Source organism: Corticium candelabrum, chromosome 22 (genome assembly GCF_963422355.1).
Source record: "Corticium candelabrum chromosome 22, ooCorCand1.1, whole genome shotgun sequence".
Classification (NCBI taxonomy): domain Eukaryota; kingdom Metazoa; phylum Porifera; class Homoscleromorpha; order Homosclerophorida; family Plakinidae; genus Corticium; species Corticium candelabrum.
In genome coordinates, this window is record NC_085106.1 from 2590778 (window position 1) to 2607208 (window position 16431).

The window sequence follows — 16431 nt, forward strand, 5'->3', positions numbered from 1 at the left end:
CCTAGCCTCGACATCTCTTTCACTAAGCAGTTGTTGTGAATTTTTCAGCACATCTGCTGCCAAATCTGCGTCCACGAACCATTCTAGCATTACTGCACAATGTACAGAGTAACTAGCTGGATGTGCTTGTTAGTCCAGATAAATACCTACCCTTCTCCTTTACTGATGTGTGCAACTTAGTAAATGGCTGGAGAGTTTTCAGCGACTTCTTCTTTTTTGATGGCAGGCGTATCACTGTTAGTTCGTGTCCTTTTGGTCTTCCTCTCTTTCGATATGTAGACGGCATCTTGATACCTGACATGAACAAATGTAATTGTCAATGCACCAAATACTGAGTACACTCTGATTTCATTTTATAAACTCACTCTGGAGATCTTGTTTGATCTTTGATTTCTCAAAGTCATTATCCTGTGATTTAACAAGAAGAGATAATGTGATACAAGCAGTCAGAGACAATTCATTTAGTTAATCCATCTTTCTCCAGTGCTACTTTAGTGGTTGAATGAAATGCAGTGGGTACTTTCAAAACTGAAAGACTTGCATTATGATCTCGTTCTGACCGTAGTACTCTCAGAATAACAAAGAACTTCTCGGTGAATGTTTCCATGGAGGAAAAGCGGGGAATGACAGATTTTAATTTGGCATTTAGTGATTCAAGTCTATTGTTGGTCGCGTTCAAGAAGTTGCCTGTGCTGTATTTCATACCCATTGTCCATTGCTTACGAATGGGATGCCACTGCTTGTTGAAGTAGTCGATTACAGCTGCAGGAGCGTTGGTTTTGAAACGAGAATACAATTCTGCATATTTTACTTCATTTGTGGCATATGCCATTTGCTGGAGAAGTTCCAAATACAAGGTTCTCTGACCTGATGTGATGCCCATTTTTTCACAAGAAATCTCTCGTCGAAATGACCTGAGAGTGTGGTAGAGGCAAATCAAAAGATCAGCATTTGGAAAATTTGATGCTAGTACGTCACGTTCAGTCATGTCCTTGTCTGCCATCAAAACTCTGGTAGCTGTCCAGGACGGATTATTTTCTTTAAAAATAGACATGATTTTTGATAGTGATCTTTCGGTCTCTTCAAGTAACAAAAATGCTGATGCAATTTCACTTTGCCCATTGCCATCTTCTATGAGGATAATGTATAATGGGAACCGCAGCTCAAGAAGCTTGTAGGTGGCATCAATAAATAATATCTCAGGGTAAGCATCAAATGCCCTTTTCATTTTGGTCATCTTGAAAATGGACTCCCAATAGTTCTTTTTGGTCATTTGTCATTACATGCACACTTGAACCTACACGTGACCACCCCAAATGCACATTAACAACACATTCTACAGCATTTAAAACCTACATAATAACCTACCATATTGCTCTGTCAGTTCCTTGACAGTAACTTCTAAGTTGTTACGGGTACTGCCACTTTTCATTAGCGTAGATAGATTGCTCAGGTCCTTTAAAAGAACCACTTGGCCTGTTTCGTTTGACAGTTTATCTTGAACCATCTTCTTGTTTGCTTGTAATGACAGCAACTTTTGCGCTTCTTGCTTGGCATCATTGGAAAGCTTTCTCTGTCGTGGTAGTTGCTTGAAGAGTTCCTATGAAAACAAGAAGGTGCTGTTATTGTCTCTAAAGTACTATAGCCAAGTGCAATGCAATATGCCATGCCTTTTAATTATTGAATGCAAGGATGACAATAATTCTTACCTTGCTAATGTCATGATTATGCTGAAGGTTTATACTTTTGATGGTCAATTTTGTCCATCCGTTGATGCTACAATTCTCACAAAACATGGGCATTCCATTTGAAAGGTTCTGCAATGTAGTGAAGTTGTACATATGAAGGTGTTGAATAGCTATTACGACAAACAAATGAGACTTACGAGTGAATAGGGCGTTTTCCTGTACCCCGTGACTGGAAGTGCTTTCCACCATGAATACAGTTATACTGTAATTCTGAAAACCATAAGTCAGAATTGAAGTTCTTTTTAGTTGCTCGCTTCTTGGCGGATTCTAGTGACCTGGATCTCCTAATGTAGAGTTGTACAAATGTTGCTCTTTCGTAACTAGAAATGCAGTGCTTTAGCTCTTCAAAGGAGGAAAATTCTTGTCCAGTTGTGAGCTGTGGAGCTGTTACAGAAGAGATGTCCAAGTGAGTAGTAGACGGACTCCTTTCATTGCTATTCTCTGTACCTTCGTCACATGGTGCATTTTTGTGACAAAAACTGTCTTCTTCAGTTTTGCAGTCTTTCTGCTTCAGGCTAAGTCTAAGTCTAAGTCTGCTTGCTTGAAAAGACGATGCCGTGGGTACAAGTGCAGACTTATCAATGACGTTTGTCACGTCAATAGTCTGAGTGGATATCCAACACGCTAGCACCTTGCGTAGGTAAGGTGAATATTTACTTGCTTGCCAAAATAGAGTCAATTTTGACTTTACATCATTCAGAGCCATGTGGGGTGAGCATATACATTCCCAGACATTTGTTGGGGTAAATGCAGAAATTGCAACAAATGTAAATGCTATTATTCCACATGCCGATGAACACTTTTGAACAGGAAAGTTCAAACAATTTCGAGAACAGATGTGTTCACCATTGGGGCCAAACATCGGCTTATGCATTGCAATCGTGTGATAGAACATTTTCCTTTGCTTGCTAAGAACCCGTTTCAGTTCTAAAGAATCCGGCTGTGTTTCAACTGACAGATTGATGGGAATAGGAAAACCTAAGGGATCACAGTAGTAGGTAGTTTCAGTACAGACATCTATTACAGCTACCACCCAGTGATTTCCTGTTAGCAACTTGTTGGAAGCCATGGTGGTCTGAAGTAATTGATTTGCTGAAACGTTTAAGATCAAGAATGCAAGACGTACGTTTTCCTTGCCTTCTGCAGCTGCTAAAACAGCTTCATGCAATCGTGTTTTGTTATATTCAGAGAGAACTATGCACAGACAGTCTCTTGAACGTTGATTTAAGACATCAGACAAGCTTTGCAGAATGTCCTCTGTTAGCCAACGATTGCAAGTCAACATGGAAATTTGATGACTGCTTAAGTTACCACATGTCGTTGTTATGGCAGATGCTGGTTGGTTCCATAACATGTTTTTGAATAGCTGGAAACTTTGGTTGTCGAGTGGTGTCACATCCAAGAAGTCAGGAATGGTTAAATTTGTAGAAAACCAGTTTTTCTCAAGAGTGACCTAACAAAAAATTAAATGGAGAAACATTAAAGAACATGTTACCCCTAGTGCAGAATTAGGTAGACATCTTCGCAATGGAATTATGTTGCTAACAGGCTCCTGTTCGCATGGTAATGTTGACAGTTGTGGCACAGTGATGTTCTATTAATGTCAGTTGTTGGTACATCCAAGGATAAGAATAATTAATTGAAAACTTTACTGCAGTTTGGAGCAGTACCGATTGCGTTAGAATTAGCACCATATAGTTGCCTAATGAACTGTTTAGATGGTCATGTGTGGCTTGCTCAGCTGACAGCTTATGAAGTGTTGGCATGCAACCCTAGTCCTGAAGTAATATCAATTATGAAAAGTTTTCTATTGCGCTATTTCTGAATTGCATAATAGTATGGTAGAGAAGCAAAACTGATAAAACTAGTTTCGGAATCTAGAAAGCTGTGACATGATTTTAATATTGATTGATTTAATTGAAAGATTTGAATGCGTGTGATTGCATATGATCTGTCTGATAGTAGTTTGCTTCATTTATATGACTCCTCAACTTTCCTCCTAGGACCATACTTTACTCATGCTGAAAAGAATTTTTTTGTGGTAAGCTGATTATTCTGTTCAAAGAGGGAATTGAGTCGCAAAGTATGAGGAACTAATTCACAGTTCGGAAATCAATCATCAATGAGTGCTTCTTTAGAGGATTTCCTTAGAAGCAGTTGAATTAGGACAAGAGGAATGATATATTTATTGTCGATTCTATATCTTCGTTAGGCGAGAAAGAGGTGACTACTTTATATTTGAAGATTAGAGGTTGCTTATATAGTGTCTGTATAGCATATGGTATTTTGCTTTGAGACCTGTTGCTGGTTTTTAAAGTATGTTCTGTATCTATGTTGAAGATGTATTACAATAAATGACAGAGGGTACAAAGTGGTGTGAATTACCGTATTTATTCCAAGTCAGCAGTATTGTTGGCACCAACTGAATGTAAACCCTTACATTTACCAGATACATGTGCGTGCATGCTCCTGTGAAGTTCATGTCAATTGTACGTATGCAAGGGTCAGTACGACAAACAATGTGTTCTTTCTTGCATCAATCATATTTACCTGTGAGGCGATGGATTTGGCTTCGTGTATTGCTAGGAACTCTCTAATTCCATCAAGATCAAATACACCAAACAAGAATCCAGCAGCCTGCATTTCATCTTTACAGTCACAGTCTTGATTGATCTTTCCGGCTAGTCTTCTGCACACAGACTCACTGGGCATCACAGTACTGGTGTGGGGGTTGCTGAAAAGACTGCTTCTGGGGACAGTGATGACCTGACCCTGCTCTGGACTCACACTAGGAAACTTCAGTCTACCGCATTCCTGCCTGGTCAGCTCTCTGATAGACCTACGAGTGTGAATTGTTATCGGAACCGCCCACCATGTATATGTACGGCTTCAGTCAATGATCGTCTAACCTGCCTTTGATTGTCGAGCTTGAGAAATTCGCAAACATTTGGGCGCGAAAGAAACTGGCGGTGGTCAGAACACACGTGCGCGGGGGAGATTTACGCAGGTAACTTTGAAGTCTGCACGTGCAGACAGTCACCGGCACGTGCAAACAATACGCAAGCGTCAGAAAAGCAAAGCTGTCATGTGACCAGCGTGCCGCCTCATGTGACCAGTGTGCCGTGTACCCGTAGCCGAAGCAAGTTGGGGTACGGGCCCGTACTCGTAGCCACTTCGTTTTTGAAACCATCTTGCCACTGTATTGACTGAGTATCTCAGCCCAAACTTCAGTGAGACGACATTCCGCTTCAAGAGTCCAACTGACCTTCGATTTTCTAGATTTATCACTTTGCCTGTCTGCCATCGAAAAGAGAACAGAGTGAGAGCCAGAGGAACAATGAATAGCCGGAGAACAACGGAAATGCAAATACAAATACGCGCAAACGCGAAGGTCTGGTACGTATTCGCATTTACGGAGTCGTTTGTGTTATCTTACGTAAATGTGCAAAATGATATGGTGTGACCGCACCAAACGTAAATGCAGACGCAAACGCCAGCGTTGTGTGACCGCGGCCTAAAAAAAACAAGAAAGGCTTAGTTAATTAAACAATGACGCACTACCGCTATTTACAAAGAAACGGAAAGTCAAGTCAACAAACCAACTGGTCTGTCAGTAACATGTCATATGGACTTGTATAGGCAAAGATGCAGATTAGCTTGAGACTTCCGTACACACTTGCAGTCTCTTGGTAGGATACGGTGCGCTGATACGGTGATACATAAAGCTGCGTTTTCTCCAGTAAAGACAGATGACCTAGACATCGAACGCTTGTTTGCTGCTTTTTGTAGAGAGAGCCTCTCGTTTGTTCAACGGTCGATCGAGATGATGACTATTGTTCCTATCGTTGTGTGTTTAGTTTGCTCATTTCTTCCTCTTCGTTCTGCCATGCTTCAGTCGTCGGGAGGAACATACTGTAGTGTGTGTCCTCCTGGACGAGATGGAGTAAACGGTAGAGACGGCAGTCCGGGTAGAGATGGAACGCCGGGCAGAGACGGAGTGCATGGGATTTGCCTTGGACAAAGAGAACAAGACGAGAAGAAACAAGACGAGAAGAAACAAGACGAGAAGAAACAAGACGAGAAGAAACAAGACGAGAAGAAACAAGACGAGAAGATCGCACAACTGAGAAAAGAAGTGAGTGTATAAAACGTAAGCCTATTTTCTGATCACGTAATTGCAAGGCACGTTTTCTTTCGATAAGGTTGACCAGCTCAAAAACAGTCTAACGAGATCTTCCGTTCCATCTAGACCTTCCGTTCCATCTAGATCTTTCTTTCCATCTGGTGCTCGCATCTGTGCTCCAGGTAGCTACATGGCTTTGGGTTTCTGTCTACCTAAATCACCATCACCCTACGTTAATCACAAATCTTGTCCGTCTGGCTTCACGCTGTACAGAGGTGTCTGCTACCGTTGGCCTTCACCTCAATGTCAAACTCAAGACCTTGTTACAGCTGACAGTACATGCAAAAAGCTTCAAGGACGGTTGTGCACTGTTCCTGAGTTGGACCGTTTGGCGGGCACAGGATGTCTCTTCGACCACGCAGGCAGCTGGGCTGTACTGAGTCTTCAATACGGTAAATCTTACCAAGTCTACGGCTACTGTTTCAGAGATGACTACAGCTACACCACCGCACATTCAGTCACTCGCCTGTCCACAAACGACGTGGTAACTATTGCCTGGTGTAATGCAGTGACGTCACTTGGAGCATATGCTCCGAGTAACATCAAAGCAGCAGTGATTTGCTGTAAGACGTGATCGTCTTCGCTAACTGTAGACACATCATGTAGCTACATGAACTGTGACATTTACTTGCATGACAAAAGTGCTAGTTAACAATAGAAAAACTCTCTGCGTCAACAATTGTTAGGTGTAGCTTGTTTTCACTGTGTATGTTTAGTTAGCGCTATACAAGAGTAGACAACAAGTGCAAAAATGTTGAGCGACACATTGAAATCTAGTGGAAAGGATTATTGCACGTTCTAGATAGGATAAAAATTATACATCCAAAACCAAAGTCTTGATGTAACTTTTCTCATTAATTAAAGTACTTCACACGTTGGGCTATGACCGAGCTAGACTCGTCGGTCACGTGCGTACCCAATGACGTCAAGTTCTGTTCGAGGCCCCGGATTGGTGTTCTAGGTTGAACACACGCAAACGGTGCAATCGCTTTTTGCCGTTTTTCGATACTCCTGTCCTGCCTATACTGTACACCATGTAAGACGTCACGTCACAACTAGCGACAAAGTTCCAAGGTAACAGTGGCGGATTCAGAGTTTGGCTGAAGGGAGGCACAAGCGACTAAAAGTCAGTACGACGTCATCAACTTTATGACGTCACACAATCACCGCGTGGCTAGGTATAATTATGAACCAGTTTAGAAGACATGTACGTATGTTACTGGTTTATTGCAAGTTAATTAAATAACACAAACTGTGTTTGGGCATAGCAACGACATGACTTTATGTTTCAGTCACTAGAGTACTGTCATGCTTTCTCTTGAACGTTAATTTGATTATATATATATATATATATATAATCAAGAGTGAAAATTGCAGACGTGATGTGATGCTCATTCGCTGTTTCTCCACAAGCTGCCATCCAATAGATTACAGACTATCTAATATATAAAGCTCAAACTGTGTGTGTGTGTGTGTGTGTGTGTGTGTGTGTGTGTGTGTGTGTGTGTGCGTGTGTTCGCGTTTGGCGGCCACGTCTTTTGTCCGTTAGCAACCGAAATCGGCACGCACACTCGGCACTCACAGGGGAAGGTTTGCATAAAAAAATTAAAAACATGATGCACCGGGTCCCCTCTCGAGGGGTCGACCCCCGCGTGAAATTTCTCGATGACGCAAACGCTGCACATTCCAGTTCATTCGAACACACGCCCACACCAGTCCTGTGTAGATTGGATGCATCGTCGTCCTTCGCAAAGCTTCGAACGATCGAATATCTCTTACCAACGAAACTTACTCTTCTAGCGCTTTCGTTTCTTTCCAAATTCCGATTGCATTTGCACCAAATCCAACCTACACGTTTTCTGCAGCAAGCGCTACACGGGGAGTGTGTCGATTTCTATCGAAACAAGCGCGAAGAGCAAGATTCGAATTCATTCAGCACATCCGGGACCTCGCAACAAAAATTGCACGTGACGTGTCCACAGACCTATCTTTACACTACAGTATCTTGCCCGTACGAAGGACGGGCCATGGATTCTAGTATACTACATACACGAAAACATGCACCGCACTACATACGAAGCAGTCAGCAGAAGGACATTACTGCTTACTCGCTACTATGTCCTAGGCTAGCTATAACTACATATACTATATAAGCTAGCTACATTTATCCCGAATGTGGTCATTCCTAAACTTATACCAAAGCTACCTACGACGTGACGCTTTGCTTTTTTACTATTTTAGTAAGAAATATTATACTAGCTAGAGCAATTGAGGGTGCTTAAGGGGGCACGTGCCCTCAATGCCGCCATCTAAATTCGCTACTGCAGTAGAATGAAATCACGTGGATCTAGCTCTCTTTCGATTTGCTGCAAACTATTGACTTACTGCATCTGTTAGTTGTGCAACCGATGCATCATGCTAAGCAGCTCACAATACCAAAGAGCAATGTTTCTTAGCTGTTGTGTGTGTGCGGGCGCACGTGCACAGACTAGCTGTCTACAGCACCGCAGGAAATTGAATCAAGTTCATGATGATAATCAGAGTCAGAGATGAGACACAAGGTCCATAAATAGATCAAGCAAACAGGCCTTCCAACTGCCAACAGCTAGAGCACCCTAGCAATTAATCAATTAACACAAAGGATGTCGAGCAATGATTGAAAATGATGAGTTAGTGGTAATTGCAAGATACCAGTAACGTGGCCAATATCTGTTTGACAAGATAGAAACATCCGCGTAAAACATATTGTGAGCGATGCTTGCTCACAAGCTGATACTCCGCCCCACTCTAACCACCATGCGCGCGTTAACCTAGAATTATGCGTCTAGTGTAGTAAATCTGTCCACCCTATACCCAACCCAATTACTTTGCAGAATCAGATCCTCGGACTTGTGGTGGGTCTATGCCCATTTTGATCATTCCAATTTTTGCATTTCAATGCTGCTAAAAATTGCAAATGTATCAAATGTTCTAATGTACATTTGATTTTTACAAACCATAAAGCAAAAATTTGCAATATTGGTTGAGCAGTGACTCTATTGTTTGCTATGGACGTTGTTCAACTGTTGAAAATGTATCTTATTGTCAATTGTTAGATTTTAATGTTTACATAAATTGAAAATTGCAACAGTGGCAGTGGTACCGTATGATCATTCTAATTTTGTAACCTAATATCTTGCTCATCATCGCGGCCAACATAAAAAGTGAGAAAATTTGCCGTCGCCATTTTTAATTTGTGTAAACATTAAAATCTAACAATCGACAATAAGATACATTTCCAACAGTTGAACAACGTCCTTAGCAAACAATAGAATCACTGCTCAACCAAATTTGCAAATTCTTGCTTTATGGTTTGTAAACAATCAAATGTACATTAGAACAATTGATACATTTGCAATTTTTAACAGCATTGAAATGCAAAAATTGGAATGATCAAAAGGAGCACTACTCAAAAGGGGCATTCTCGTGTTAGTTGGTTGTAGACTGGATACAGTGCAGGGTCGGGTAGCAACAACAAGAATAATGTATAAAGAATAATCACGTGGTGTGTTAGTCAACAGACAATTGTGACCAACTGTGATACCACACATTCTCGAGTGCTACACCATCTTTCGTGTTAGATGCAATTTAGTGAAGTGAGCTTGCGAAGATTGTCTGCTGTTAGCATCTTTGCTATCTCATCACAACAGTTCCCTCACTTCTCTTGACCACTCCTTTATGCTGTAGGTACCACATTGTTTGATGAGGAGTACGGAGAATTGTGAGGGATCCGTGGGTGAGACAGCTGATCGACACTTGGTAGGAAGCGCTGCTACAGGCAACCTTTCTGGCGCATTTCAGTTGTTCAATAATCGACGTACGGCATGAACATTGTCCTCGTTGTTGTGTCTTTGGCTTGCTCGATTCTCCCTCTTTGTTCTGCCTCCTCTCAACCAGAGAGCGAAAACTATTGTGGTGCGTGTCCTCCTGGCCGAGATGGCGTGCAAGGTTACGATGGCAGAGACGGCAGTCCCGGTAGAGATGGAAAGCCGGGTAGAGACGGAGTGCCTGGGATCTGCGCCGGACAAGCAGAACAAGACAAGAAGATTGCACAACTGAGAAAGGACGTGAGTAGAAATGTTAGCATAATTTCTTGGTCATAAAATCAACAATGTTCTCTATTTGATCAGCTTGACAATCTCACCGATGTAGTCAAGGGGTCTACCCTTCCATCTGGTGCTCGCATCTGCGCTCCAGGTAGCTATATGGCATTGGGTTTCTGTCTATCTAAATCACCATAACCCTACATTAATCACAAATCTTGTCCGTCTGGATTCACGCTGTCCAGAGGTGTCTGCTACCGTTGGCCTTCACCTCAATGTCAAACTCAAGACCTCGTTACAGCTGACAGTACATGCAAAAAGCTTCAAGGACGGCTGTGCACTGTTCCTGAGTTGGACCGTTTGGCGGGCACAGGATGTCACTTCGACTATACAGGCAGTTGGGCTTTACTAGGTCTTCAGTACAGTAACAACCAAGCCTATGGTTACTGTTTCAGAGGTGACTACAGCTACACCAGGGCACAATCAGTGACTCGACTGTCCAAGAACAACGTGGTAACTATCGCCTGGTGTAATGCAGTGACGTCTCTCGTAGCTTATGCTCAGAGTAACATCAAAGCAGGAGTGATGTGCTGTAAGACATGATCTACAGGCACAGTACCACTAGCTGCGTTGACAACTGTTACGCGTAGACAAACTTTATTTTGGAAGTGTTCTCACTATGTACTGAGACTACATGAGTAGACAACAAAGTGCAGCAAAAGTGTTTAGCACATCACATTTAGTGGAAAGCAACAGCACATACGACGGTGCAAACCTACAAACCCAAAGTTTTGGTGTTAATTAATCTTACTAGAGTACTTCACAAGATTGGTAATAAATATAGTCAGAGATGAGACACAATATCCACGAACCAAGCAAACAGTCCATTCAACTGTCAAGTAAACTGTCTGGCAATACTGCATGTGCATGGATGTCGATAAAAAGTGATGAGTTAGTGGCAAGATAATGTAAGTTGGCCAATCTGTGTATGTTAAGAACATCTGCGTAGAACATTGTGGGCGACAACTGCATGCATGCTCACAAGCTGGTACATAGCTTACAAAGACGACCTCGTCGTCTCTTGTCATTTGTTCAACTAACCTTCGACATTTGAACATGAATATCGTTATCATTGTTATGCTTTTGACTTGCTTCTTTCTGTCTATTCATTCTTCAATCGTCCATTCGTCGAGCGAAACTTGCTGTGCTGCGTGTCCTCCCGGGAAAGACGGTGTCAACGGTAGGGACGGAACGCCGGGTAGGGATGGAAGACCGGGAAGAGACGGAACGCCTGGTGTCGGGATTTGTCTTGGTCGAGCAGAACAAGACGAGAAAATGAAAAAACAGGATAAGATAATTGCAGAACAGAGCGAGCAAATTGCACAACTGAGAAAGGCGGTATGTACAGTAGCGATATCCTAGAAGGTTGTCGATCTATGCATCTAAGTCATTTTCACTCAGATTGACCGACTTACAAACTTTGTCAATCAGACAGTCACCGTCAATCAGAGAACTTCCTTTCCATCTGGTGCTCGCATCTGCTCACCAGGCAGTTATCTAGCATTCGGCTTCTGTCTACCCAAATCACCATCACCCTACATCAATCACACTTCTTGTTCATCTGGCTTCAAGCTGTACAGAGGTGTCTGCTACCGTTGGCCTTCTCCTCGATGTCAAACTCAAGACCTCGTTACAGCTGATAGTACGTGTAAAACGCTCGAAGGACGGTTGTGTACTGTTACTGAGCTGGACCATCTAAGCGGCAGCGGATGTCACTTTGACTATGCCGGCAGCTGGGCTCTACTGGCACTTCAGTACAGTGAAAATTGGTTAGCTCATGGAATTTGTTTCAGACATGACAGCAGCTATGCACACTCAAATTCCTTGACTCGACCGGCCGCAGGTGACGTCATGACTATTGCCTGGTGTACCGCCGTGACGTCACTTGGAGCGGATGCTCGGAGTAACATCAAAGCAGGAGTAATGTGCTGTAAGACATGATATGCATGCAGTGTAACCTTTGGCAAGATTCATTTCAAGCCGTCTCGGTACCGGTAAAAACTACTTTGCATGCACCTGCAATAAAAACTACGTGTAGAAGATCAATGCTGTTCCGGAAGTTTCCAGAACACCTCCCCCTTTAGTCTTGAACTCGATCTTATGAAGGTGGACAAGACGTCAGCAATTCCAAACCTTCTTTGGTTTACGAATCCTTGTAGATCGTCGAGGGTTGCCCGGTCCATATTGAGGTGCGCTTGGTTGACATTCCTGGCTGTTGGTTTCAACATCTGGTTGAAGGGTTGGTGAAGGCACGTGTATAAGATCCCCTGGGTCTGTACCTGGATCTGTGTCTAATGCCTTAGTTAGTATTCATGTATCGGTATCTAGTACTCGTGTTCAACTTTGCTATGCTTACCCGAGGCGTGAAATGCTAGGGTACTGTACAGTAACGCCGGCCGGTCACGTGACGTACGACCGACTCGACGCGATTCGCTCCTTCTCCGCCTGTGCGTTCGTTGTCACAAGAGCGGATGCCGCCAATTTACGGTATCTCAGTGAAGCACAAATTATTAGTGTCGCTACGTCCACAACACAACACAAGCTGAATTTGTGTCAAACTAACTTCTGTACAAGTAACGACCGTCATTGCGGCATGTCACCATGCAACTAGTAACTGATACTAATTAATTTGTGACTTGCTTTGGAGTCGTTGGTGGACGTGGCACCGTTCCAGTCTGCGCTGCAAGACATATTTATCTATACCTCTGCTCACCTATAGTTTCATCTCATCTCATTGACTGCTAGGTGTTGCTCAACACTCTTTAGCCCAATGATGACGACACTCAGACGTGTAGCGGTGAGATAACTCAAAAGCACCAGTAACATGCTAATCTGTGTTTGACAAGATAGGAACATCTGCGCAGAACCCGTGATCGACCCTCGCTCATTCAAGCCGATACTAATATACAGAGAACCTCATCGTCTCTTGTACGACCAACCATTGATATCATAAACATCGCTGTGTCTTTGACTTGTTTGCTTCTCTCTGTTAATTCTTCAAACGTTCAGTCATCGGGGAAGACCGACATCGCTGCGTGTCCTCCCGGAAGAGACGGTGTCGACGGTAGCGCCTGGTATCGGGATTCGTCTTGATCGAGCAGACCGAGACGAGATAATCTCAAAACTGGACAGGATAATTGCAGAACAGAGCGAGCAAATTGCACAACGGAGAAAGGCGGTATGTAACGATATCCTAAAAGGTTGTCGATCTATGCAATCTAAGTCATTTTTCACTCAGATTGACCGACTTACGGACTTTGTCAATCAGACGGTCATCGTCAATCTGAGAACTTCCTTCCATCTGGTGCTCGCGTCTGCACACCAGGCAGTTATCTAGCATTTGGCTTCTGTCTATCTAAATCACCATCACCCTATGTCAATCATACTTCTTGTCCGTCTGACTTCACGCTGTACAGAGGTGTCTGCTACCGTTGGCCTTCACCTCAATGTTAATTAAACTCAAGACCTCGTGACAGCTAACAGTACATGCAAGGCGCTTCAAGGACGGTTGTGTACCGTTCCAGAGTTAGACCATCTCAGCGGTACCGGATGTCTGTTCGATCGCGTTGGCAGTTGGGCTATGCTGGGTCTTCTGTACAATAACTACCAAGCCCACGGAATTTGTTTCAGACATGGCTCTGTTTACACCACCGCACAATCAGTGACAAGACCGGCTACAAGTGAGGTGGTGACCAATGCCTGGTGTAAATTTGATTGATTTAATGTAGCCTACAATAATTCATTCTAAATCTAAAACGTAAGTGTTCCCACTCTATAGTACAGATTAGATACAGTTAATATAACGACCCTCATCGCTGCACGTGACCAAACACAAATTGAAAATAAGAAATAAATAATTAATTACAAAACTAAAGGTGACTGAAAGTAGTTTAGATGTATAACTAAGCAAAATTTTACTAAAAACAATAATTTACTTCTGTTTACCTTATTTCATCTCTTCAATTGCGATTCAACACTTCAACACTCTCTAGTAAAGGTAAGAACAGATAAAACCAATTCGTAACGCGTGAAATAAACGTCGCTAGCCTCGTACACACTCTCTGCGAAAGAAGTACGCCCCGCGTACGCGTAATTGCGAAAGGTCTGGCGCATACCAAAAGTCTGGCCACGCGAGACTACCTACTGTACACTAGAAATTACGGTAGAACTTCAACCAATTGAAATGCATAACGTGGTGATAACTTCAGTGTAGTAAAGCTGCAGCCGGACTGACCTGAACGTTCACCACTAGCACGCACGGCAGAGTCACTTTTTATATTGTGTAGTGTATTGATACTTTGTATTGCGCAGTGCACGTTACTTAGATATAAAGCACGCTATTCATTGGGTTCTATAAAAGGACACACACACAATAAATTAGACAGTGGTGTTACACTCACTCGGCTGTCGTGTTGCTACCCGCGCCACCTTACATTTTGGTGACAGGAGTAAAAGTTGTGTTATGTCTAAAGACTCTCCGCAAGCGTTTGATGGTTCGGGTAACTTGCTCTCATTTCTTGACCGTGTTTCCGTGTGGACATCTTTGAAAGAATATGATGGAAAGAAAAAAGCGTTGGCTCTTGCCTCGAGACTTGAAGGACCAGCGTTTGAAAACTATCGACGACTGACAGACGAAGAGAGGACAGACTACACAACAATTGAAGCTTCGCTAAAACGAGAGTTCATGTCCGAAGGAGCCGACCGAATGAAAGCGGTGAGAGAATTAAGACAGCGTAAATGGATGGAAGGTGAGGAACCGATTGAAGCGTTTGCTCATGAGATAGCTAGATTGGTTGACTTGGCTTATCCCGAGTCTAATGATGTGAAGACACTTGCACGAGACGCATTTCTAGAGAGTTTGCCACCTAACTTTCAACTGTACGTAAAACTAGATGCGTCTAGTACGACAAAATCGCTACGTGACCTTACAGATGTGGTCCACCACTTACAGTTGGTGGGAATCGGGAAACAATCGCGGAGCTATCCATCACATCTACCGGTAAGTCATGTTTCAGAACCGGAAACGCAGTCATTTATGGAAGTCGGCAACATTCAGTCATTTCACGAGCCTAAAAATATCGCCCAATCAGTGAACAGCCGTCAACAACAGCCTTGGCAACCAGAAAGATATAACGTAGGTCGCGATCGTAGACGTAACTCCAGAAGACGTTTCTGTTATATTTGTGGAAGTCCTGAACACATTCGACCGAATTGTCCGCATATTCGAGATTGCCACCGTTGTCTAAAGCCAGGAAACCTCGCCAGAAATTGTACAGCTCCCTGCCCAGCAACAAATCGTGTAGACCAGGCAAAGGAAGGGCGTGTTTCAAATCTTACAACCGCTAGACACGGACTCATTTTGGTAAGGGCTACAATTTACGATCGAAACTACGCGTTCTTAGTCGATACAGGAGCGGATATTAGCCTGCTACCGTACAGCGTCGTGGAGACCAATAATTTACCGTTACGACGTCGTATGGTCCGGCAACCAATAATGGTGGATGGATCCGCTCTTCGGTGTGAGGGCATGACGGATACGTTGACACTAACGATTGGTCCTAGTAAGATTTCACAATCATTCTACGTAGTCAGAGGACTTGAATATGGTATCTTGGGGACGGACATACTGGCACATCTCAACGTGCAAATTGACGTTGCTACGAAAAGTCTGTATCTCCGTGGTCAAAAGGTCTCCACATTCGAAACTGTCACGGCGGCTACTAGTTCGGTTTGTCTGATAAAATTCGGTCAAGTCTACTCACCAGACAGAGTGGTAATTTCACCAGGAGAAGAACGGACAATATGGGGAAGAATTCATTCAAACACTCCAACCACGTGGACGGGTGTAGTAGAGGTACTGCATGAATTAACTGAACGATCGGGTCTACTGGGATGTGCAACTGTAGCGGAAGGAGGTAAAGAGAAGAATGTTCCTGTTCGCGTCTTGAATGTCACGGAAGACCCAGTGACCGTTTATAAAGGCCAATCGTTAGCCGAGTTTACTGAAGCTATGATGAATGAAGGCAGAACACGTGACGATGCAACAAAAACCGGTAAGATAACGTACGACCCTATCGCAGAAACGACCCTTGGAGAGTCCATTTCCACGGAACAGAAAAATCGCCTTGAGAGGTTACTGCGAAGGTATAACAAAGTGTTCGCTTACCCAGGCAACGAGGGACAGGTAACTCACATTGAGCACACCATTCCTCTAACAACGGACAATCCGATTGCATGTAGACCTCGTCGCCTGCCAACGCAATGGAGACCCGGAGTTGAAGAAGAAGTACAGGAACTGCAAAGACGAAGCGTGATACGACCATCCGAATCGGACTACGCAGCACCGGTGTGCCCAATA

At 43.3% G+C, this 16431-nt stretch overlaps 4 protein-coding genes across 4 annotated transcripts; 3 read left to right on the plus strand and 1 right to left on the minus strand.

Moving 5' to 3' along the window:
• Window positions 1-403: 403 nt before the first annotated feature.
• Window positions 404-4695, minus strand: LOC134197695 (uncharacterized). The gene is given in 9 exon segments (XM_062667041.1): window positions 404-1228; window positions 1230-1297; window positions 1369-1600; window positions 1710-1759; window positions 1762-1817; window positions 1886-3201; window positions 3244-3300; window positions 4299-4587; window positions 4658-4695. Coding segments are annotated over 9 exon segments (2877 nt in total). The 3' UTR covers window positions 404-457.
• A 749-nt stretch (window positions 4696-5444) lies between these two features.
• LOC134197410 (uncharacterized) lies at window positions 5445-6764 on the plus strand. The gene is made up of 3 exons (XM_062666730.1): window positions 5445-5460; window positions 5538-5883; window positions 5951-6764. Exons 2-3 carry the CDS (start codon window positions 5572-5574, stop codon window positions 6503-6505), a joined length of 867 nt encoding a protein of 288 aa, XP_062522714.1. The 5' UTR covers window positions 5445-5460; window positions 5538-5571; the 3' UTR covers window positions 6506-6764.
• A 2990-nt stretch (window positions 6765-9754) lies between these two features.
• On the plus strand, window positions 9755-10447 carry LOC134197564 (pulmonary surfactant-associated protein A1-like). Its single transcript, XM_062666912.1, has 2 exons — window positions 9755-10037; window positions 10101-10447. The coding sequence occupies exons 1-2, from the start codon at window positions 9795-9797 to the stop codon at window positions 10209-10211; spliced, it is 354 nt and encodes a 117-aa protein (XP_062522896.1). The 5' UTR covers window positions 9755-9794; the 3' UTR covers window positions 10212-10447.
• Window positions 10448-11040: 593 nt separating this feature from the next.
• Window positions 11041-12116, plus strand: LOC134197486 (uncharacterized). The gene is made up of 2 exons (XM_062666815.1): window positions 11041-11411; window positions 11475-12116. The coding sequence occupies exons 1-2, from the start codon at window positions 11130-11132 to the stop codon at window positions 12012-12014; spliced, it is 822 nt and encodes a 273-aa protein (XP_062522799.1). The 5' UTR covers window positions 11041-11129; the 3' UTR covers window positions 12015-12116.
• The last annotated feature ends 4315 nt before the right edge of the window (window positions 12117-16431 follow it).